Here is a 24,939-nt window from a genome sequence, read left to right as displayed (position 1 = left end):
TTTTCTTGCGCTATTACAAAGAAGAAGATCGGACCGCTGCGGCTGGCGCTGGTGAAGTGGCACAGAGATTGGCCTGTCGCGGCCGGTGTCATTAGTCACAAAGAAACCCTTCTAATCTGAACTATTAACGAGGCCTCTGTTGCCAGGATCTCACTAGCGGACAGGACGATGGGTTTATTTTTCATGGAACTCTACTGGGCAACCTAACGGTCACTGGTCAGACAGTACGGTCAGTAATATGCTGCTGAAATAATAAGACAAATGCTAAAGCAAAAAAACAGACTGCAAATAATATTTCTAATCAAAGCACATAACCAGGAGGTAAACAGTGAGCCGGGGGGCTGCAGAACCCAGACTATTTGTAAGAGTTTGGTCCCCCTCAGAATTTGTTGCATGCACATGTACCGCGGATACATGCAGCTCAGCCAATCAGGAGTGTGCTAGGCAGAAGCAAGACGCAGCGTTGTTCCAGTACGGAGACTGGGACTGGGCTGCGTCTACTCCTGTTTGTTGCTGAGCATCAGAGACAGGTAGGGGAAGAAGTGTGAGGGAGAGATCCACCAGACGGAATGGGATAATCGAAAAGAATACCTTTAAGTAAGCCCTGCAAGTCTTCTCTCGCTTTTGGAGCTTTGCAGGAAGAAAACCAAATATGAGATTAAAATGAGATCAGTGATAAACTAGGCTCAGACTTTACAAACAAGATTTACAGTAATTATCTGCAGTAACCTTTGAGGAACATAAAAACGTCTTCACATAAATGTCATTGAGTGGATCTGACCTCTAGGCAGAGAAGACAGTCACTGTGACCACCTGAGGGTAGAGGTCTCCCGTTTTCTTGCGGGCTGAACTACACTGAATGAGACCTATCCAGCCTCTGGATCCAGTAGAATGGATCGCCTGCATTCACATGTATAATGGTTCAGCCGGCAACACGGCTGCAGACTCTGGGTCTCATTTATGGGGCACAAAATAAGAGTGGTATAATGAATGGTGGAACTGTATTGTCTATTTGCAGAGATGCACCTGGTTTTCAATCAAAGAACATGGGTTTGCAGAGCATGGGTGAAATGAAAGAACTTTACCAGCCAATGGGAGAGGTTGGGTGGAGGAAAAGTGCTTCATCAGCCAATGGGGAAAGTGGGTGGAGTGATAACACTTAAAACAGGCATTGGGTGAGGATAGATGGAGTGACGGTGTCTCGCCAGGCTATGGGAGAGGTTGGGTGGAATAACTCACCATGACTATTGGAGAGGATAGGGTGGAGTGAGGGTGTCTCACTAGATATCGAAGCGGTTGGACGGACTGACGGTGCCTCCCTTGACTAAGGGAGAAGATGGATGAAGTGAGATGGCCACATCAGACTACTGTAGGGGTATGGTAATGTAAGGGTGCCACACCAGACTACAGGAGAGGTTTGGTGGAGTCAGGGTGCCACACCAGACTACAGGAGAGGCTTGTGGCATTAGGGTGCCTCACCAGACTAGGGTAAAGCTTTGGTGGAGTGAGGATACCTCATCAGCCTATGGGAAGGGTTGGGCAGAATGAGGGGGGGCACTTCACTACCTAATAAGCATGGTATGGGCGCAATGTGAGGCTCTCAATTTTTTAGACCGCTATTATTGAAATGAGACAAAAGCATGATGGCTTTACTCCATACATGTGCTTGAACGCTGAGACGTGTTCTCCTCTAGCTCAGATGTAACACTGTTAGATACTTATAAATCGGCAAAGGTCAACTGTGAACTGCGACGTTTGAACATCTCTCTGCAAACCCAGGTCCAGTTCTATTTATTGGTGGTGTCGCTACAAAGCGTCTTGGAGCTGAGTGGACAGCCACTTGTCCTCTGTACCGCCAGGTGATATAAGGTAAGGTCCAGGCGTGTTACACCGGCACACTAGCAACATGTCCTAAGAAGAAAGCGGAGCTGCCAAGCTCACACCAGGACCATGGAACACCAACCAGAGCTGCCATATTTCCATATCTGAACCTAGCGCCAAGCACCAGGACACCGCAGCGCAACAAAAGCAGGCGCATAACCAGATGTTAGTGGAACACAAAAATGAAGAATTACCTTGTTGTAGCTTCGTCCTACGGAGTCTTTCTCACTTGGCTTCAACTCCTGTAACTGGGCATCCAGGATGTCCACCAGCTGCTCCATAAGCCGGACTGAGGAGCTGACATCTCCGGCAAACACTGCATTTTTGGTGTGCTTTGCCAGTTCGTTGGCAAGGTTAGCAGCATTCTCTCCGCTTCTAATCTATAACATGAAATAGAGTCAGCCCAATGGTCCAGCAGCACACATGGTCCAAGACAGACAGAAGGTCCAAGGCCAAAACAAATCAAATAAAGACACCAGAAGCTACAGAACCAACCTTTAGGGCCAGCTGGGTGACCCAGTGTGAGGTACAGTTGCTGAGATCGGGGCCTCTCGCGTTCCAGGTACCAGAGGACATCAGACACAGATACGAAGCCGTCCCTAGTAAGAAAGACCCATTAATGATTGTGGATTATAGCTCCGCCTTTAATACGGTTGTGCCTGCGGTGTTGATTGCGAAGCTTCGGAAGATAGGTTATAGTCCTCCCATCTGTGACTGGCTGTTGGACTTTTTGACAAATCGTCCTCAGTCAGTTAGGGTGGGTTCCTCTTCCTCGTCAGAGCTTGTCCTGAACATAGGTGTCCCTCAAGGGTGTGTCTTAAGTCCCTTTTTGTACTCCTTGTACACTTCAGACTGTTTTTCAAATTCAGAGACTAACCTCATTGTCAAATTTGCTGACGATACTACAGTGGTCGGTTTGATTAATGGGGGCAAGGAGGAAAGCTATAGGTCAGAGGTGCAGCATTTGATTGAGTGGGGAGAGGCTAACAACCTTCTCCTGAATAGTAAAAAGACTAAGGAGGTGGTTATTGATTTTAGAAGATCTAGAGGTACAATTACCAGTCCCTTGTTCTTAAATGGTGAAGAGGTGGAAAGAGTTACAGATACTAAATTTTTGGGTATTACATTTTCGGAAGATCTGTCCTGGTCCACACATACCGCAGTGGCAGTTGGGAAGGCTCAGCAACGCCTTTTCTTCCTGAGAAGATTACGTGCAGCTGGTCTATCTAGGCCCATGCTCATGAATTTCTACAGTTGTGTAATTGAGAGTCTGTTGACTTATGCCATTGCGGTATGGTATGGGAATTCCAGGAGCTCTGATCGAAGTTCTTTAGATAGGATTGTCAAGGCTGCTGAAAAGGTCATTGGCCAACCCCTACCTAGGATGGCTGAAATCTTTTTAAAGAGAGGAAAAGCTAAGGCTACAAAAATTATCTCAGACCCTAGTCACCCATGCTATTCTCTTTTCTCCATGTTGCCTTCTGGGAAACGTTATAGGTGCTTGAGCTGCCGTACTAGTCGGTTGCGGAACAGTTTTTTCCCATCTGTTGTATTGTGTTTGAATTGTAGTATGTGATATGTTGAGTATTTCCTTATCTCTTGTCTCCTTTCATTTTGAATTTCACTTATGCATTTTTAATGTTTTAAGTGACAATAAATTATTATTATGATGGAAGAAGGGACGAGATGGACATGATGGACATGTGTGATATAGGAACTCTTAATGCATCAGATCGGCAGAAACCAGAAAAGCCTAGGCCAGTTATCCGCATTGGGACAGATGCGTAGGACAGTTATCTGCATTGGGACAAAAGCGTAGGCCAGTTATCCGCATTGGGACAGATGCGTAGGACAGTTAGCCGCAGTGGGACAGATGCTTAGGACAGTTAGCCGCAGTAGGACAGATGCGTAGGACAGTTATCCGCAGTGGGACAGATGCATAGGACAGTTAGCCGCAGTGGGACAGATGCGTAGGACAGTTATCTGCATTGGGACAAAAGTGTAGGCCAGTTATCCGCATTGGGACAGATGCATAGGACAGTTAGCCGCAGTGGGACAGATGCATAGTACAGTTAGCCGCAGTGGGACAGATGCATAGTACAGTTAGCCGCAGTGGGACAGATGCATAGGACAGTTAGCCGCAGTGGGACAGATGCATAGGACAGTTAGCCGCAGTGGGACAGATGCATAGGACAGTTAGCCGCAGTGGGACAGATGCGTAGGACAGTTAGCCGCAGTGGGACAGATGCGTAGGACAGTTAGCCGCAGTGGGACAGATGCGTAGGACAGTTAGCCGCAGTGGGACAGATGCGTAGGACAGTTAGCCGCAGTGGGACAGATGCGTAGGACAGTTAGCCGCAGTGGGACAGATGCGAAGGACAGTTAGCCGCAGTGGGACAGATGCGAAGGACAGTTAGCCGCAGTGGGACAGATGCATAGGACAGTTAGCCGCAGTGGGACAGATGCATAGGACAGTTAGCCGCAGTGGGACAGATGCATAGGACAGTTAGCCGCAGTGGGACAGATGCATAGTACAGTTAGCCGCAGTGGGACAGATGCGTAGGACAGTTAGCCGCAGTGGGACAGATGCGTAGGACAGTTAGCTGCAGTGGGACAGATGCGTAGGACAGTTAGCTGCAGTGGGACAGATGCGTAGGACAGTTAGCGTACTGGGACATCATTAAAAACGTTCTGCTTTTGCAGTCATTTTTGTAAAATCTGTAGCCAGCAGCGCAACATTTATCACAAGCTGCAATCTGCATATGATAGAACACCGCCCAGTAAACCTACAGTATAATGCGTCAATCTGATTTTTTCATCCTGACGCAGATATACCAGTGTTCCCGTTCCTACAGCACTGTGTACGGGCAATAGCCAGGCAAGCAGAGTTAAGCTTGTAGCCAGATACAAAGTTATCGAGTACTTAATTAAACGCTCGTTATACTGCAGTTCTTTTTATTCTTTCTGCTGAAATAGCAGAAGTTCCTTTGGAAACTGGGGAAACAAAGTGCCGACTCTAGAATCATACCTCGTGTCCCTTTGGGGCAGGGTCGTTCGACGACCATTCCTCTCTGGGTCTGAGGCCAGCTGATCCCCCTGGCATCCCTAGCTTCGCAGAACTTCTCCGGCAGAGGGAAGACGCTGGTGAGCGGAGGGTTCTTGGTGGTAGAGAGGATGGCCGGAGGCTTGGGTCCTCTGCTCCCTTCCTTTGTACCTACTGCTGATGTTGTGCTAATTAGACCTTTCTGTGAAGTCGTAGTGGTGGTGGATACGGTCGTCTTCAGGATCTCGACCGGCGGTGTTTCTGCCACTACGGTTGTAGGCACTGTTGAAAGAAAATTGGAAAACGTAATTAAAGAGAGACACAGAATCTTGTATGGAAGACAGCCTAGAGCTTTTTTCGGGTTTTAATACGTAGCGCGGAAAATGTGTCAGACAGAACACAACTTGCTTTAAAGAACGGAAACAGAAAGGGCGACGAGGAATCTAGTTGTGTAATAGAGATATATAATTATGCATTTGCCATATACACTATACAATAGTGAATAGCAGGTAACACGCGTGCCGGAAACAGGCTCATCAGCAGCACACAACACAAGAGTACACGTTACACTTAACATTGTAACACAATGTTTTATATAACCAGCCTCCATATAGCCACACACTGATCACATACTGAAACTATAGAACATGAATACAAACAAGAGGCGCCTGGAAAATCTTCCAGCAGCGCGGTGACGAGGAGCGTTCTGCTAATTATACTACCAGACCAGACGGACATCCACCGCCATAGCGGTGCTACCTTCACATCAGGCCTGTTTAGCGATTACACACTGCGGACCTTGCGCCAGCTCAGTGACGTTTAAATAAAAACGTGTTACTCATTTTACAATAAACTTAATATTAGTAATTTATACTAATTCAGTACAAAATAACAAAAGTCATCTTAACACTGGGATTAAACCTTAAACCAAGCAAGCCCCAGAAGGCCACTCCAACTTTTGTAAATATGGGGGTAACTAGGTCAGTCCTTAACATATTAAACCCACATATCTCATGCTGGAATACTTACATTACTCACATAGATGTAAAAATGTTGGGATTTGGTTCAGAACCCCTAGAACCCCCCCCCCCCCCCCCCCCCCCGAATGACTAATTAGGCACTCAGAAGTTTCTATTTTTAATTGGCCAATAAGTGTCATTTATGAGGGTAAAAAAAGTGACAAATGCTGGAAATTGGGGTACAAGGTATGGTACAGGTGTATTGGGGGTGCTGTAGGAGTGGGACAAGTGTTTTTGTCCTTGCAGCTGGGAGTTTTCGGAAAATGTCAGCGATCCTCCCACACTCACTCTGGAGGTCTTAAAATGACCCAAATATAGATATTTTTTTATATACCCTTTTTTTTACGTATCCCCAATTGAGGGTTCTATTCAATGCGGTCTTTCCCGACAGCATTGAGCAGGGTTTCTCAGCAGAACGAGCCCGACTTCACAAGCGGTTGGGCTCGATCTGCCTAGAACGGTCGGGAAGTGATGAGCTGCCAGCTGCAGCTCGCCTCTTCCCGGCCACGCCCCCTTCTAGTCCCACTGCAGGCGGGACAATGAATCCGGTCTGCATGTTCTCGGTCGAGCTAACCGAGAACGGGACAGGGTCACAGCGTTCGAGCAAGCTCGACCGCCATGACTTAAACATTGAATACCCCTCTTAATCTGAACACTTATTTTCTATAATTTTTACACTTTTGCATATGGATTAGGAGACTAGGAGAACTCTATACGGTTCTCCTGAATTAGTTCGGGCATTTGGGGGGTACAGACAGATATCCCCAGTTTCACCTACAATTCTCCATGTCCAGCACAAATCCAGGTTTTGCACCTGTGTCCCTGAATCGGCTGAATGCGGGAGTGCGTATACCCGTGACAAGCCGCCTTCTGCTGCACAAATTGTGCGACAGCCGCAACAAAGTTGCAGTAACTTACCCCATTGCACCCAATTCCCCTACAGTGCTTTGGTGGGTACTGCTGTAAATCAGTGATGCTGACCAACCCACCATGCTCATTACATGGTTACTTTAGTACATCTGGCAAGCTATTGTTGGAAATCCAATTGAATATTTCATCGGCTCACAACGTTGACATTAATTAGGTCAAAGTTTAAGCATATAGTGAGCCTCTTATTTATAACCAGTATAATCTGTGGACATTCTGAGAGACGGAGAGCCACGACAAGCCCACCGGCCACTATCCTGATCGCCCAACCCTGAATATACCCCCTTATAAATCTCTGATGTACGAGTGTGACGGGTAAAAGTGTCTGACATTTGCATTGTAAGCGCACGTAAAAATATGCATATTATACACTAAAAGGATATAAAAAAATAAAAAACGCAGATTTAGACAATGGCGTGCTGGAAAATAATTCCTGGGCCATCTTTCCACCCAGCGCTGATTTGTGCTTGAGAGGTTCCGGCACGCATGATTAGCCCTGAACAGAGACGAGCATTGCAGCCATGTCTCCCTTAGTGATGGAACATTTCACGAACTGACATGGTTTCTCTAGATAACACCAATGAAAAAGCAGCGAGTCGCTCAGTCAGGGGACAGTACACCCCGCTCAATGAGAAGTGACAATATCCAAGGAGGAAGATTTGAGAACTCTGCACTTTCTGAGTTTGCCGCAATGAGGTCAGGACGAAGAAAACAAATTAATTGGTGGAAGTTCTGTCTATGGCCCTTTCTCCTTGATTTAGTCTGTGGAATGTTCAACCTCGGCCTCGACCATTCCCAAGGACTCTGTTCTGTTGGGGGGGGGGGGGGGGTTCTATGATGTGAGACTTTAAATGTGACAGGAGCAATATTCAATGCGGTGGCATTTACACGGCATCATTCGGGTCTGTTCGACTTATGGAAGAACAAAGGAGAGTAAAACGGAACCTCGCGGCAGCCTCATTCCTGATGGAAGGTTTTCTTTAAGTAACCGGCACATATGACAAGACGACTGAAGGTGGGGAAAAAAAAATAACTCAATACAAAACACAAACAAAAAATAAAAATAAACACAATCCAAAATAAAAACGATTAATAGTTTGAAGAGTTACATAAACCGACAGCCACACGGCAACCGTTAAACAATGTAACCAGGCTGAAAACAGGACTAAAACCTGAAACAATGTAACAAAGAAACCTCACTGGGCATAAAACCACCCTGGTAAATTTAAACGGAAACTATGATGTGGAGGAGATTAAGCTAAAACAAACTGTTAATACAAAATACTAGTAAGCCCGCTCCAAGCAAAACCTAGTCTGCTACCTTCTGTGTTTGTGCATGTGTGAGACAGAGATGCAGTTTCACTCTCTGCCAGCAGATGGCAGTGTTTCAGAGACTCACAGACACTAGAAATTTATATATATATATATATATATATATATATATATATATATATATATATATATATATATATATACACACATACACATACACACACACATATACATACATATACCCACATATATACACACACACTGCACAAATCTTCAAAACCTACAATGACAGCACATCAATGCACTAAGAACTAGCAACACTGACGAGGTTTGAGGAAATTGTACCTCTCGGCTCAGTGATGCCGTTAAGGGTTTTCAGTAATACAGATAAATGACATAGCCGCCAATGACCGGCATCTATGCAGGAGTTAATGCTAGCCACAAAACACCACAGAACCGCACAGGTCCTGGAATAACAGTTCTACAAATGGAGATGTTCACCCTCCTCACGCACCACATAAATTTCATCAGCGTCCAAATTAGTAATCATGACTTTGTTTTTCAGGGTTTTTTTCCCATTTAAAACATGCGAGCATAATGATGAAGTATGGCACGTGCTATTAGTGCCATCATTACATATAGATCCCATGGCTCGCAGTACTGATTAGTGTAGATTTAATCACTCAAACGTGTATTAAAATTAGCAGCGTTACATTAGCCTGGATTCCAGGTAATGCTGGATACATGTAGGTTATTTTTATCCCCAGAGATCAGCATTGGTAACAGGACAGCTTCCTCTGGCTGTGTAATTAGGTAGCAACCCAGCAATCAGAGGAACATGGCATGCTCAGGCCTGTACCTTTCTGCTTCTTATTTATCATTGGTATCACTGCTCGTGCTGGTACGAGGCTGATGCCATCGCATCACTGGATGCAAGTAGAGGAGCCTGTTAATGACTACTTGAATATTAGCTGTATATCACTAAGCTGATTAGGAGACCAGAAACTGCTATTCCTAACTAAATACGTCTGCTGTACTCCCTGTATCGCCTCTGCTGCAGGCTGCCATCTTAGACAGGAGGGGCTTGTATAACAGACAGGCGATGAGTGACTGGCGGCTTTGCAGACTTGCCTTGCTGAAATGCACGGTTGTAGGTTTAAAAGTAGTTGGGTTCAGTGATGTCACAGCAGCTCACTGACCTGCATCTGATCCCCATCAGGACAATGTACTGTCGGGAGGAGCTGCAGCTGACTATTGGGATGGGGAGGTAACAACTGCAGAGGAGCAACATATTTATCTAAAAGGAAGAATGCCCTCCACTTGCCAAATCACACTATCCATTAATAGAACGCTGGCTTGTCATTATCTTGCAATAAGCTTTGCATATAAAAAACATCGATGCTGTGAAATACATTTGCAGAACGCTGTCCGTTAAGACGGACGCCAAAAAAAGAAAAGAAAAAAAATGTGGGAACCCAGGTAATCAATGTGAGGAGTATAACAAATGAAATTGTTCGGGGAAAGAGACAGGATTTGGAAGAAGATTGTTAATATTGGTATATAAAGACACTTAAATGGCGCCAGCACTTGTTAATGCATGCTTGGGAATTCACAGACCACTAAATTCTCAAGTAAATGTGTACAACCAAATTGCATTGTCCTCACATCCCCTCCTGCTCCACTCGCCAAGGCTCAGCAAACCATGTTCCTAGGACAGAACACACAGGCGCAGCTCGTATCGCACAGTATCACTCACACAGCCCACATCCGCTGTGCTGTAGCCACTAGAACTGGCAAGGCTCAAACCCTGATCTAGTCTCCATATGTTACTGGGCTGGTTCCAGAGCTCTGTGATGTCAGATGTAGAAGGGGGGTCTATGGACGCGCTCTGGCCGCCTCGCAGCATATGGGGGCCATATTCTTACACACAGGTGAATATAACCCAAACCTTGGCTTTTAAAGTAGATATTACTCGGCAGAGAGTATATAATGAATACCAAACCAATACCCCCCCCTCTTCCCCCTAATATGATACAGTATAACGAGTACGCTGCACTGCCTTAATTCTGTGTCAGAAGAACTTTAATATGGAGGTTGCTCCCCGCATGCTGCCATATCACTAGGTGTTTTATATTACACCAACAGAGTGGACGCAGCCGTTTCTGGGGCCTACTTATTGGAAGCGGTCACTACTGGCAGGACAAGGCTATGTTATTATGACCACGGTATAGGAAATTCCTGAGCACTGGCCGTAATGATATGCACGCAAGCCAGTAACGCAGGAATTGTCTCACGATTTCCCCCATCTTCCTGGATGGAAACGTCCCCTCCTCATACCAGGCCTTCTGAGCAGATAAGAGGGAAGCGCGCGTCCTGTGTGCGTCAGTGAGCAGCCTACGATAATGAGAGGTAAGGAAACCGCTGCATGTGCATTAATGCAGCTTCTCAGGAATATAGAAATGTATCACTAAGCTTTATACGGTGCAGGGCGAGCGGGCGGCTCCCAGTGCACTGCCGACACAGGGGATATGACACAGAAACCGCAACAATTCTTGTGTTCCACGAGACAAGCCACGACTACTACAGGACCAAAGGGTTGACATTGTGTAGGCGACAGTTAATAGGTGCATGGTCGACAAGCGGAAGGTAGACATGCATAAGGCCAACACAGATTAAGGCCAACACAAGCAAAAGGTAAACATGCCAATGGTCGACACATGAAAAGGTAGACATGAGTGAGTTTTTGTTTAATATGTAGACATATGTTAACATTTCCCCACAATTGTAGGGATATTACGGTCCACGTGAATCGGAAAATGTGATAAAGTCCAAAGACGACAATTATGAAAAAAAAAAAAAAAAACTATTTGCTTGTGTCAACCTCTTGGCAATGCCAGTCTAGTGAATGTCGAACTTTTCCCCATATTGACTTTGTGCCCTTCGACCTAGATACTGGTCAACCTAGATACTGTCGCCAACCAGAACAATCCCTACAGACATTACCAATCAGACCAGTGCCAGAGGCAGCTATTGTTGGCGTTATTTCCTACCGGATACAGTATCATTTCTCCAGCCAATAATCACGGATGTTACACAACCATCTCCCTCTCTTATTACACTTGTTACCCTCACACATGACCAACAACATGGAGGCTTTATTACAATCCATGTATATCAGGTAAGTCTTACCAGCTGCCCCGCCCACTGTCCTCTGCTGCCCCGCCCACTGTCCTGGCTGCCCGCCCACTGCCCTCCACTGGAGAGCAACTATTTTCTGCATTAAGAATGTTGCAGCCACAGGAATGAGTGCAACCAGGAAACTAGCATCAACTGACCACAGAAACCACAGCCACGTTTAACCGCGCCAAGATGTGCCACGGATGGTGATGCCTATGAGGGGCTCTGCTACTCTGACCATAAGCGCACATCCAGATCTGCAGTAATGAATTCAGTGAGGGCCAATATAAAAGGTGCCCATACACTATGAGACGTTGCCCCTTCTGCGTGTGATACCCGCTCTCTGCTGCCTGGAACACACAGATCAGATGTGCAGCAGGTGAGATCTCCGGTCTGGTCAGGGGGGGGGGGGGGGGGGCTTAATGTTACACTAACTAAATCATCGGTGACTGAACATCATCATCCGGAACATTCAATAATTAAAACAAAGAAATATTTGCTCATTCTGATTTGGCAACTTTGGGAAATAACCGTTCATTTTGTAGCAATCTTTTACAAATACTTTTAAACTATGAATCTACTTATACGGTAATTACTTGACAATTTTTGGGGACATACATCACAAAGTGTAAATTTAGGGGACATTTCAAATGTTTTTAGGCAACGGTTACTTATTGCGCTGATCACAATTGAATTGCTCCCTTAAATGTTGAGCGCTCTTTAAGGGGGTGATTTAGGGGGTTATTCGGACCTGATCACAAAGCACATGTTTTAGCAGAAAGACACATGTGCAGAGAGCGTTAGATTTGGGCGAGTAGTGTTTAAACTGAAATATAAGTAAGAATAAAGCAGTTGGTATTTACCCTGCACAGAAACAACATAACCCACCCAAATCCTCTGCACATGTTACATCTGCCCCACCTGCAGTGCAGCATAGTTTTGTCCATTTGCGATTGTGCACCCGGTCCTGCTGCTGACCGAATCACCCCAAAGAGGTTGCAATTCGATTCCTGCTGAATGAGTGCAGGGCGCCTCCATACAAAGGAGTTCTGTGACCAATCTCTGCTCATTCTCCCTTGTAACCCTCAGATGGGAGAAGGAAGAGATATTCCCCACCATACTAACGGGGATTGTGCATAGTAACACACCGCGGTGAGGTCCGCAGCACATTGCCGCAACATGAACTGTGCTCCAGGATACGGTCAGTGATGGCGTAACGGAAGTCTCCATCATGCTGTGATGAGAATATATAAGTATCAGTGAAGTGCTATTAGCGAGAGCCAACCATAGGACCCCTCTGCGCGCCAGCTTCTACCTTGCAGCGAGTGGGAGAGAGCATACGAGGATATCTTGTGTTCTGTAGAACCAAGGCCTATGTGCGGTCATACAGCAGGAATGTATCGCGTCTCTGTAATGAGTTACACGAACAAAGGCCCAATAAATAAAGAAACAGTGTAAATGAGTTGGCTAACACCTGGGAAAGGCTAAAAACACGCACATGCACCCCAGGAGCACAGACCATATACAATACAGCGCTGCAATGCTACACACAGGCTGTCATACGAGACATTACATCTACTGCACAACATCTGTCAGGAGCGACCCGAGATCAGGGCATTTATCTTCTTATCAGATGCAATCGCGCTGTCAAGTCAAACATTGAACAATGGGTGGGGTGTAGGCAGGAGAGGGTCGCACCAGACAGGTGGGAGAGGGTGGTGGCGCGCAGGCGGGAGAGGGAGGCGGCGCGCAGGCGGGAGAGGGTGGTGGCGCGCAGGCGGGAGAGGGTGGCGTGCACCGCCTTCTGCATTTGCATTGCTAAGCGTCGCACATGCTAAGCTGCTCCGAGCAATCCAACTGAATCAGGCCCAATGAACAATTCATGCACAAAATAAATGTTGGGAAAGACTGTACAGCAGATTTATCCATTGCTTCACTGCAGAAAATAATCCACAAGTGTTGTGTGAATGCATGTATGTTTCGGTGTATGACAGTTCTAAGAAGTATCCCTTAAAAATATTTTGATATCTTTTTCTGATGTAGTCTAGCAAAGTAAACGGTTTGCAGACGTGCATTGTGCACAAAGCTATTTTTGAATCAAAATTCTTTCTTTTTTTCCCCCAAGTTTAAATATTTTTTTATGCATATAAATAATTTCTTCTAAAATAGATAGTGAACCTGTATTTAAATTGAAACAAAAAGCATTGCTTTTTAAATTACAGAGATAGTATTGAAATAAATATTTTTCGATGAACTGCAAAAAAAAAAAAACTAAGAAAATACAAATATTTGCAAAGCCCGTAATGTGCACAAAATAAGTTGAATATAAAATAAAATAGATAAAACAAATACATAATCTAATCAAATAAATAAAACAAAGAAAACATCTATTAGAATATGCTATTAGTTTTGGTTATGCAAAAAAATTAGATTAAACTACTATTTATTTTCATCCATTTTCTTTATGTAAAAAATAAGATGGTAAATATAAACCAGGTCTATTACTGAAGCAAACAAAAAATAAGGACTATTTAAAAATCAGACTTGAGGTTCATTGCTGTCACGACAGATCATTACGCCAACCCAGCTCGGCCATTAGTAAAAACACAACAGACATTTTCCCCAGCACAATGACCACACAAAGAATTAACATGGAGATAGGAGCTGCATAAACACATATACGGTCCTTACCTTGGGCTAGGTCCTGAAGGATAAACTCTAGAGAGTATCGCAGAATGAAGTTGTTATTCCACACATACAGCTGGTTGTCCCTAGGGTTGTAATCCACAGCGGTGATGTACTGATACTGATTGGGGAAAGGAATATCTACAGATTCTCCTCGGTTCAGCTTGGTATTAAAGACATAGTCAATGGCGTTCTTTCCGGTTTCGCTTTCGTTGTCCTGGTAGACCGATCGCACAACGTAAAGAACACCGCATATCATAAAGGCGTTTGAAGCTGCCCGCTTATCGTAAGCGGTTTCGAACGTGGCCTCAAACCGTAGCGTGTAAGGGTTTAGCTGGCTGATCACGATCATTCCATTGTTTTGTTCCGTCGCATAAATCACCCACAAACCATTCTCATCGACGGCCAGGTCAATGTCTGTTTTCCCGCCCCACCTATATGGGGAAGTGTCATGGTAATTGGCGTAATTTATAATGGCTTCCCCGCTCTTGATTCTAGTCCTCAAATCGAATTTAACAATATTCCTGGTCCTTTCCTTGTTGAAAAAAACAGCTCCATCATAAACCACAAATCCCGTGCCATCCACTCGATTTGGGAGTTTATAGGTTGTAGTCTGTCGGCCATTTTGAAAATCTTGCAAGGAAGCATATTCTGTTAAAGTATCCGTACGGTACGGAGTCCACGGCATAAAATAAATTTTATCTGCTGCTTGGAGGGGGTCTTTGCACCAGGCACCTGCCTTCTGCTCAGCTTCAAATATATAAGGAGAGTCCACAACTCCTTTCAACACTCCGGGGCAAACAAATACTAGTGAAAAGTAAAGAGAGAATTATTTCACAAAACACAAAATTAAACTTTTTTTTTCTTAATCACTTAAAAATAGAAAATATTTTCAGTGTAATATAAATATTTTTTTTAAAAAAGGGGGGAAAAAAATAAGTATTTTTAAAAAGGAGAATGTGTCCATTAAGAGCGCCAAAAAATATTTAAGAAGACAAATGACAGAACCTTACTAGATTAATAAACGAATAAAGTTATATAAGCTGAAACCTGCGAGATAATGAAAAACCACACGCGGTTCGATTCCGTTTTAAGCACGTGAATGGTTTTCCATTTGCGCTTCAAACAAACGTATGCACAGAGGATGTAGAGCAGGTGAACAAGCTGGAGCGTTTAAAAAAAAAATAAGGAGCACAACATAAATACAGCAACTGGGAAAACGGTAACTAAAAGACAAACGAGAGAAGGAAATAAGAAATAATTGGCGCAATGACTGAAAAGAAGCAGGTAGGTCTGTCGATGTGGCATGCTGGGTAAAGGAGAGGGGGGGGGGGTCCAGAAAGCCAGGCAAAACAAAAATAAATGTATAAATGTTTTTAAAAATAAAAAAAGAGAGCAAGATAACATTTCCCACAAGAAATGCAGAGACTGGGTCCCACCTAGGTGACATATCCAGAACACTGTTTTATTAGCAGTCAACTTGTGTATGAGGTTTAGAAATACAATCCTGCTGGATATAGAAGGTCAGTGTTTAGGGATAAGGGGATCGAGAAGGTTAAACATCCATATGGCACATAACAAGGAGCTGAGGGGGGGTGGGGTGAGGGTGGGGGGGATTTGGGCTGTTTTTATGTATTTACCTTTTTGTTCCACTTCTATTTTAAGCATTGGAAGAGAAAGTGAAAAAGGGGTGCAAGGAGAAAAAAGAGAGATTAACATGAATGGACCATTTACTCGGCAGCGCAATCAGTACACACACTAAAGCAGGGACACAGCAAGAAATCCGCTAAACTGGACAAATGGAGAGGCCGGAACACCTAGTGGGGGGAAAAAGGCGTTATACGATCAATGGTAAAAGTGTAGCATGCAACGTCTGCCCATCTTTCATTATGGAAGGGGAGGGGGATGGAGGGAGAACACCGTTACTCACTAGTGCTTGTAAATGCAGCAGACAAAATGGCTTCCTTTAGTGAGCAAATAGAACGAATGCACTTCAGCTCAAAACAACCAAACAATTGTCATCTTCTATTGGATTAAAGCTGGTATCTAATTGGCTGCAAAGGAACCATGTACAGAAGGGTGTGCAATAATTGGTCGTCCAACTGTTTAACTACACATCCCAGCATGCCCTGCAACATTTTTACCATGGCCAAGTAGCAAAACTGTGGCAAGTTATGCTGGGATGTGTAGTTCTACAGCAGCTAGAGGACTGCTTCTTGCCGATTCCTAACGTGTAGGAGTTCATATAAAATCACTTCAATCAGGGACACGTATGAATTACACAGGTTCTGTGGTTGGCTGATTTCAAGTCTGTATTCAACCTGGTTTTAAGCAGTGCAATTAATGTGTGCTTTTGCTTATAAAGAAAGCTTAGGGACCTTAACCATGTACCATACTGACACACCACATGGCTGCCTCAGTCATGTCACTGCTTCCAACTGCACTGAGGAGCTGTATGCTTATGCAAATTACCACTACACATAAAATGGCTGCCTCAGTGACTGTCAAAAGGCAGTGTTCTGTGGGCTCAACAGTTCTAGCTACATGGAGGGGCTGTGCACAAAATGGCTGCCTCAGTGAGGTCAATAGTTCACACTATACTGAGGGGCTGTATTCTTTTGAAAGTAGTAGTAGTAGTAGTATTCCCAGTAAACTCCAAGTCCCAGATAATGTCAGAGACTCGATAACCGTCACCTTTTCCTGGAATCACTCACATTTCAGTGGGAGGCATTACATGGGCGACACGTTGAAATATTGCAGTGGTCCCCAAATTATTCTGCCATCCGACACTAGCCAGGCTATTAATGGTTTCACAATATTAAAATAATGCCCAAAAATAAATAACTATAGTTTATGTCGACTTTGTCCACGTCGAACATTTGTTGATGAACTGGAGACTGTTGACCCTTTAAGCCAGGGGTGGCCAAACCGGTCCTCGAGATCTACCAACGGTCCATGTTTTCCAGATCACCTATCTGGTGCACAGCTGTAGTCATTACTAACTGTCACATTCCCCAGATCACCTAGCTGGTGCACAGGTGTAGTCATACTAACTGTCACATTTCCCAGGTCACCTAGCTGGTGCACAGCTGTAGTTATTACTAACTATCACATTTTAAACCTGCTGCATTCATTCCTACTATAGATCCACAGGTTGCCTGGAAAACATGCACTGTAGATCTTGAGGACAGGTTTGGCCATCCTGCTTTAAGCCGTAACTAAATATTCTATGCGCCATCAATATCTAGCTTATGTGACCGATTAAAAAAAAAATAATTAAATTAAAATGTGATTTGATTCCAAGGAGGGGGACATTACCCAAACTCCCAATATTGTCCCAGATACATGCAGAAACACATGTTGGTATTGTGTTCTGTAGTTACATGGCCAAAAGCCTCAATCTCCATAGGGCAAAATAATAAAAGACAACGAAAATTCATTACAAAATATGTTGTGCGTTATCCTCTCTATACACCGTAAGGCGCTGGTTTGGGAACACAAATAAACCGCGCTGTAAGGCAAGGTTACCACATTCCGCAGAAACCGTAAAAACGATCTTGTGCTGTTCAAGTGTCGCTTGATCCTGAATCTATACAGAGCTGAAAAGCTAGTGACATTTGAGGCATGAGGTACAGAGTGCCTCGTAATGTGGAGCTGGACTTTGTAAAATGGAGCAGCAGATTTAGGCTTATTGAAGTGGGCTTGTATTTAAAAATCTAAAATTGTAAAAAAATATTCCAAATACCTCCCACCGGCAATATATATAGATTTTTTCGGTACTTATGTATTATCTGGGCTCCCATGTTAAATGCACCACATTTTTTTATACCCCTACTATCCAACTACGCATGGAGTTGATTTTATATAGTGTGGCGAGCGCAGCGAGCCACCGTGCCCGAAGCGTGGCGAGCGCAGCGAGCCCCGCGAGGGGACGCGGTCTCATAAGAAAAACGGGAGCCCAGATATTACATAAGTACCATTTTTTCTTTTAGAAAAAAAGAAACAAAAGAACCCTGGTTTCCTGTCACAATATTGTTGTAGGAAGGTAACGTATGCTGGAGTCAGCAGTTCATAAGATTACCGCAAGGTTCCACGCTTGGAAGATTGATTGAAAGGTGTCGGTTTTTTTGTTACGGGTTTCAAATTAAAATAATTGTGCAGCTCTTACTCTGGAAATAGAGAGGGGGATCAAACGCCACATAACCTGTGTCGCGGGACATTGCAGTGACCGGATTCTGCCGCGCAGGAGAATTTACCCCAGATTGCGCCCGCTGAACGATATTGTTCAGAGTGTTTGTGCTATATCATTTGCCAGGTTTCCAGTCAGTTCAAAGGGAAAAATCGATAACGATATGGTCTAATATGTACCCCGCTTTAGACTTTTTTTTTTAGTTTGCACTGTACACTAACCGTACTGTACACACTGTAACCATACACTGCAGCCGTACTGTACACACTGCAGCCGTACTGTACACACTGTACCGTACACACTGTAACCGTACTGTACACACTGTAACCATACACACTGCAACCATACTGTACACACTGCAGCCGTACTGTACACACTGCAGCCGTACTGTACACACTGCAGCCGTACTGTATAGAGGGGGATCAAACGCCACATAACCTGTGTCGCAGGACATTGCAGTGACCGGATTCTGCCGCGCAGGAGAATTTACCCCAGATTGCGCCCGCTGAACGATATTGTTCAGAGTGTTTGTGCTATATCATTTGCCAGGTTTCCAGTCAGTTCAAAGGGAAAAATCGATAACGATATGGTCTAATATGTACCCCGCTTTAGACTTTTTTTTTTAGTTTGCACTGTACACTAACCGTACTGTACACACTGTAACCATACACTGCAGCCGTACTGTACACACTGCAGCCGTACACACTGTAACCGTACTGTACACACTGTAACCATACACACTGCAACCATACTGTACACACTGCAGCCGTACTGTACACACTGCAGCCGTACTGTACACACTGCAGCCGTACTGTACACACTGCAGCCGTACTGTACACACTGCAGCCGTACTGTACACACTGCAGCCGTACTGTACACACTGCAGCCGTACTGTACACACTGCAGCCGTACTGTACACACTGTAGTGAGACGTCAGATGGGATAAATACTGTATATAGCATCACCATGCACAGCACAATGACCTAGTAATACTGTAAATATATATATTGTATTGAACATAACACTGTAGATACTGTTTATGCATTAACACTGGATAAAATCACTGTATACAACAATAATGCAAACACAAAGTAAAGCTACATGTATGATCTTCCTATGCAGAGCTTACATTATATGTAATTTCACATATAACACGTGCTTTGTACAGGTGAGCGCAGCAAATGTAGGCTTATCCTATGTGTGTTATCTAGCCAAGTCCATGGTAACATTGTATGTGTGGGCCATGGAATGTAACATAGGACATGTTACCTGTACACGCGGTACGGCTGTGCATAGTAACATTGTACACGGATGTGTGGGCCATGGAATGTAACGCAGGACATGTTACCTGTACACGCGGGACGGCTGTGCATAGTAACATTGTACACGGATGTGTGGGCCATGGAATGTAACGCAGGACATGTTACCTGTACACGCGGGACGGCTGTGCATAGTAACATTGTACACGGATGTGTGGGCCATGGAATGTAACGCAGGACATGTTACCTGTACACGCGGGACAGCTGTGCATAGTAACATTGTACACGGATGTGTGGGCCATGGAATGTAACGCAGGACATGTTACCTGTACACGCGGGACAGCTGTGCATAGTAACATTGTACACGGATGTGTGGGCCATGGAATGTTCTGTTATGTCCAGCATGGCCAGTACAAATTGTGTGTGAGTAAAACTGAACACACACACACACATACATACATACATACACACACACATACCCACAAACATGTAATTTTTATTTGGTTTCACTGGTATTCACGGAACAGAATTGGTCATCTGCAGCCACCTAATGCAGTATATCACCATAGGTATAAATAAAATATTGTATTGTTGCAATTACTTCGGGAAATTGTGTAACACCCCCTCCCCCACCCCCCAAACGCTGAATGTAAATGTGATTCTATTTTCAGCACCAAATGATGAATCTCTGGTTCATTGAGACGAACTCTCCTGCAGCTCGGTTCAGAAATAAACGCTATTCCAGTGATTATTGTAATGAGCTTATTCCATGACAGCTTGATGAATGCCCTACGATATTAACAAACCCTTGTACTCAATACTTATTAACGAGCGCACGTAGACTCGCATCCGTTTAATGCACGGGGCGAAGGGAAAAACAATCCCGTGCTGGATCCATAAAAATGCAATAAAACACTTAAGGGTCGTCTACTTGCAGAAACATTTATTTTACCACATTGACTAGAATATTAGGGTAAACAAACGACACGATCGATGGAAGGGGATTTATGGAAGGCGGTGAGATGGAGGAGGAGCATCCAGTAATTGGGAACGACTGACAGCCAAACTCAGGCTGCCACGGCTCTTAGGGTTGGGGTCAAAAATGTAAAAGCATCAACCAATCAGATTGTAGTCAACTGCCCAGTAGAGCCTAGACCAGGCATGCCCAAACTATAACCCTCCATCTGTTGTGAAACTACACATCCCAGCATGCCTTGCCATAGTTTTAGCATTCCCTAATAGCAAAACTGTGGCAAGGCATGATGGGACTTGTAGTTTCACAACAGATGGAGGGTCATAGTTTGGACACGCCTGGCCTAGACTCTGGTAGCTAATGTGATTGGTTGCTATAGGGACCTCCATTTTCCCGTTTCTAGAATTTTTTGTAAATCTGCCCCTTGAAGTGTACAGACAGTGGAGGCGGCCATTTCTGTGGACAAGAAAAGCAATGTATTGTGGGTAAACCAAATTTATAAGAACGGAAATAAGAGGTATAAGGAGGTAGTGCCGGCGCTGAGCGCCAACACCTCACGTATGAACCTCACGTGTAAACTCTGCAGCTACATGATCAACAAATATAATGTCCCCCCCAAAGATGGCGTCCTTCGCTGTCTGTAGTCAACACGTTACAGATATGCCCAAGCAACAGGCCTGCTTTCCCCTCATAGCTACATTCACCATCAGCTGCAATATAAGGGGCTCTTCTCTATAACTACGGCCTCCGCCAGCACCACTATCGCTCTGCCCAAGCGTGCGGGCTTCCTCGGGGCGTATCGGTTTGTGGGAGCTACTGTGCTGATTATCCCCGACAACTCTATTCAGGAAAGATGGTCAGGGATGGGGGATTCCGAATGGTTCTACAGTTATAGGAAAGACAGAAAAGCAGACCATGTAGCTGGGGTGACCACATGTATCTTCCCATGCGAGGCACTGCGCAAGTACATACATCGTATCATTTAATGAACACAAGGATGAAACACATGCACACGGAATCCTCTGTACAGCCACTAGGGGGAGAAAGAAAGAATCCTGATTGCTAAAACAAAATTAGATGTGAACGTTAATAGATTATTGACAAGCAGAGGAGAACATATAAACCTTCCCTACTCTCATCAGGTCAGGTGACAGGCAGAACCCTGTGAGATAAGCTTCCTACCTCTATTTCTGTCTGTGATTTCCCAGCTTGTCCTATCATTGTTTCTTCCAATTGTATGCTGCCCTTAATAAATAAATACCCCCCCCCACCTTTCTAAGTGTAAATAACCACCAATTTTATTACCCACAGGTAAGTGGCAAACATTACCTACACCAGCCGCCATGCGGGCAGGGTCAGTGTAGACACTGGTAGGCATGTGGACATTGGAACAAATATGCCCCTCCCCCATACCGTATAGACTCCTCCCACTGCATGTTTATAGGCTTTAACTAGCAGCAGTAAAATGTGTAACACAAAAAGTTATGGTGCAATTTCGATCAGTCTTACGGAACAGAACAGCGTCCAAAATAAAACAGACCCCAACTTTCACTAAATATTTTATTGCAACAAACCTGGTAAAAACTGTATTAAAGTTGCATAAAAATCTAGGAATATAGTTTTGCAAGCAGCCAAAAACGTCAAGAGTTGCCATTTGTCCCTTACACTCGCAATGGATTTTACTGAGGTGGAAGGTAGGGGAAGGGTGAGGGGGTATTAGACTGCATTTGGTCAACAGTCTAGGTCTGGGGTAGCCAGCCCTAGTCCTCGAGAGCTACCAACAGTGCAAGTTTTGCAGGTCTCCTCACAGAATCACAAGTGAGCTAATTAGCTCCATCTGTGGATCTTTTAAAATGTGTCAGTGATTAATGAGTGCAGCTGTGCAGCAGCTAGGTTGTCTGGAAAATGTGAACTGTTGGTAGCTCTCGAGGGCTAGGGTTGGCTACCACTAGGTTGATAGACCATTTGGACCTTTATGCCATAACCATATTGGGAAACTTAATCCCCCCCCACAGCTATGAATAGAGTGAAGGATAGCATTACATTTCCCCAGGTGCTGACATAGTGGAGGCAGCCATTTTGTGGGATGAACCAACATAAAAATAAAAAAAAACTGGCAGCCTATAAATTCGCTTGAGAACACGACATCACTGTGGTCCGCAATGGCTCCCACTGTACAAAATGGCTGCTTCCCGTGTGAACAACAAAACCCTTTCATTTCATCACCCCCAAATACGTAACTTATGTATTCACGCCCCAGTTTCAGGTACCGTTTATCACTTTGCGTGCAAGACAACATTACATTTTATGACATAGCAACCTTAATGAATGTGAAATAAGAGTCCTGTAGTGGAGAAAATATCATATATAAATCACACGCCACATACATGTAATATACACTACACGGGATGCAGGAACGATTTCTTCAGAATTTAAATATTCGCTAAAAGAAAAGATTACAGCTCTACAGCGAGTGAATGACAAGAATGGGATCTGCAATTAAATAATCCATGCACACTGTAACAAAGGTAGACAAACTCTTCACGCCCTGTGACATTACACAGGCCGATACCTCCCCATACACCTACGCTTCATGCACTACATTACGCTGGACGCATAGTGCAACTTAGACGCTATTCCACACGTAGCGAATCCCACTTTCAAAGATTCTCCTAAACTTTGAAACTTATTGCAGCCGCACTTAGAATTAGTATATATGTCTTAAAGAAATGTGGAATCTAGTGTAGAAGTGTTTTTAATAAAGCTACTTGTGTTTACATTCTACTCTTTTCAGGACTGTAATTACGAGAACCTAATTAGGGTACCGGAGTGGTACAGCGATAGCACTCCCTGATTTCTACGTTCCAAGTCCAGTTTATAGTGAAACTGAACCACAGTTCCCGAAACCAGAGACACGAGAGGGGGATTGAATACTTTTGCATGCTGTTGCGAGCTTCTCTCAGACACCAGGGGAGCGAAAGCCTTTGCACATCCCAACCACACTCCAAGAGTTTACCGGCAGCAATTTTTCTTTGAAAACAAATATAATTCCTCAATAATGGAGGGATTGGTCTCAGCAGAAGTGACTAAGGCGCACAAAGGGAAGCGTAGCAGCAGGTAAGCTGCTCCAGCAAACTTGTGATTGAAATCAAAGTCAATACTTTCTTTAGGAAAGTGCGAGCCAAATCAATTTGTCAGACCCCGGCACCGGGCAGACGCAGACATTGTTCCTGGCACCCAGCGCCGCTAAATCTCGCTTGTTTTCTAGAAAAACACTGGTCCTGAAAGCAAACACTTAAGGCTGCAGGAGAACATTTGGCCAGAGGACCGGTGTGGCTCTCGGCCACATTTCGGGGGTAGGGTCTCGCCTTGCCCTGCATGCAGTATGGCAGAAGTGTAGGCAGTGCCAGAAAGGGTTACTTACTGTATGGTACACATTCATATTGCACTTCCAAGTACTTGTAGGTCCCTGGACAAGGGTCAGGGAACACGTCGGATCCTGTGATCACCACACACTGCGTCCTATTGTTACACCTGTAATTAGAAAAGAAATCAGACCATTAATCAAGTATAATACAAACGTGCGGATTCTAAAGAGCCCCAGATCCCACGCAAGCAAACTGAGGAAAGGAAACTGCTATTAACACAATAGAGGCGCCCAAGCCAAGAGCTGGTTGTGGGTGCATACACACATACACATACACACAGTGTGCATCAGGAAAGTATTCACAGCGCGTCACCTTTCTCACATTTTATAATGTTACGTACTTATAGATTTCAAAATGGAATACATTTATTTTCTCCCCACAAAATTCTACACACGTGACATGACACATAAAAAAAAGTTTTAGGGAGATTATTGAAAATGTATTAAAAATAAAAAACTAAGAAATCACACGTGCATAAGTATTCACAGCCTTTGCCAGGTGCATCCTGTTTCTACCAACCACCCTTGAGATGTTCCCACCGTGTAATTGGAGTCCACCTGTGGTGCATTCAGGTGATTGGACATGATTTGGGAAGGCGCACACCTGTGTATGTAAGGTCCCCCAAGTATGGGGTCAAACGAATGGTCTACAGACCTTCGACACAGTGTCGTCTGGAGGCACCAATCTGGGGAAGGTTACAGAATATATCTGCTGTTATGAAGGTCCCAATGAGCACAATGGCCTCCATCATCCGTAAATGGAAGACGTTCAGAACCACCAGGACACTTCTCAGTGCTGGCCAGCCTAACCGAGCGATTGGGGGGGAAGGGCCCTAGTCACGGAGGTGACCAGGAACCCGATGGTCACTCTGTCAGAGCTACAGCATTCTTCTGTGGAGAGAGGAGAACCTTCCAGAAGGACGGCCATCTATGCAGCAATCCACCAATCAGGCCTGTATGGTAGTATGGCCAGACGGAAGCCACTCCTTAGTAAAAAGCACATGGCAGCCTGTCTGGAGTCAGCCACCACAAGGACTAGGTCCCAGTACGGACGCTGCTGGAGAGAGTCTCTGGGACGGTGCACCAC

At 44.6% G+C, this 24,939-nt stretch overlaps 1 protein-coding gene across 18 annotated transcripts in view; it reads right to left on the bottom strand.

Moving 5' to 3' along the window:
* The window catches only part of ADGRL2 (adhesion G protein-coupled receptor L2), an 84,839-nt gene that overhangs the window by 42,367 nt on the left and 17,533 nt on the right, over positions 1 to 24,939 (bottom strand). For 15 of the 18 annotated variants that reach the window (XM_083157830.1, XM_083157831.1, XM_083157837.1 and 12 more), the window contains exons 2-7: positions 23,850 to 23,959; positions 14,011 to 14,811; positions 4,910 to 5,206; positions 2,377 to 2,480; positions 2,076 to 2,261; positions 592 to 630 (exon numbers count right to left, since the gene is read on the bottom strand). In XM_083157830.1, the coding sequence (XP_083013956.1) occupies positions 592 to 630; positions 2,076 to 2,261; positions 2,377 to 2,480; positions 4,910 to 5,206; positions 14,011 to 14,811; positions 23,850 to 23,959 (1,537 nt within the window). The remainder of the gene's footprint in view (positions 1 to 591; positions 631 to 2,075; positions 2,262 to 2,376; positions 2,481 to 4,909; positions 5,207 to 14,010; positions 14,812 to 23,849; positions 23,960 to 24,939) is intronic. The other 3 variants (XM_083157833.1, XM_083157836.1, XM_083157840.1) reach the window with 1 other exon arrangement.

The sequence above is a fragment of the Crinia signifera genome, chromosome 8 (genome assembly GCF_055691185.1).
Source record: "Crinia signifera chromosome 8, ASM5569118v1, whole genome shotgun sequence".
Lineage (NCBI taxonomy): Eukaryota > Metazoa > Chordata > Amphibia > Anura > Myobatrachidae > Crinia > Crinia signifera.
The sequence above is the reverse complement of the archived record's forward strand: the minus strand, read 5'-3'. Positions and strand labels throughout refer to the sequence as shown.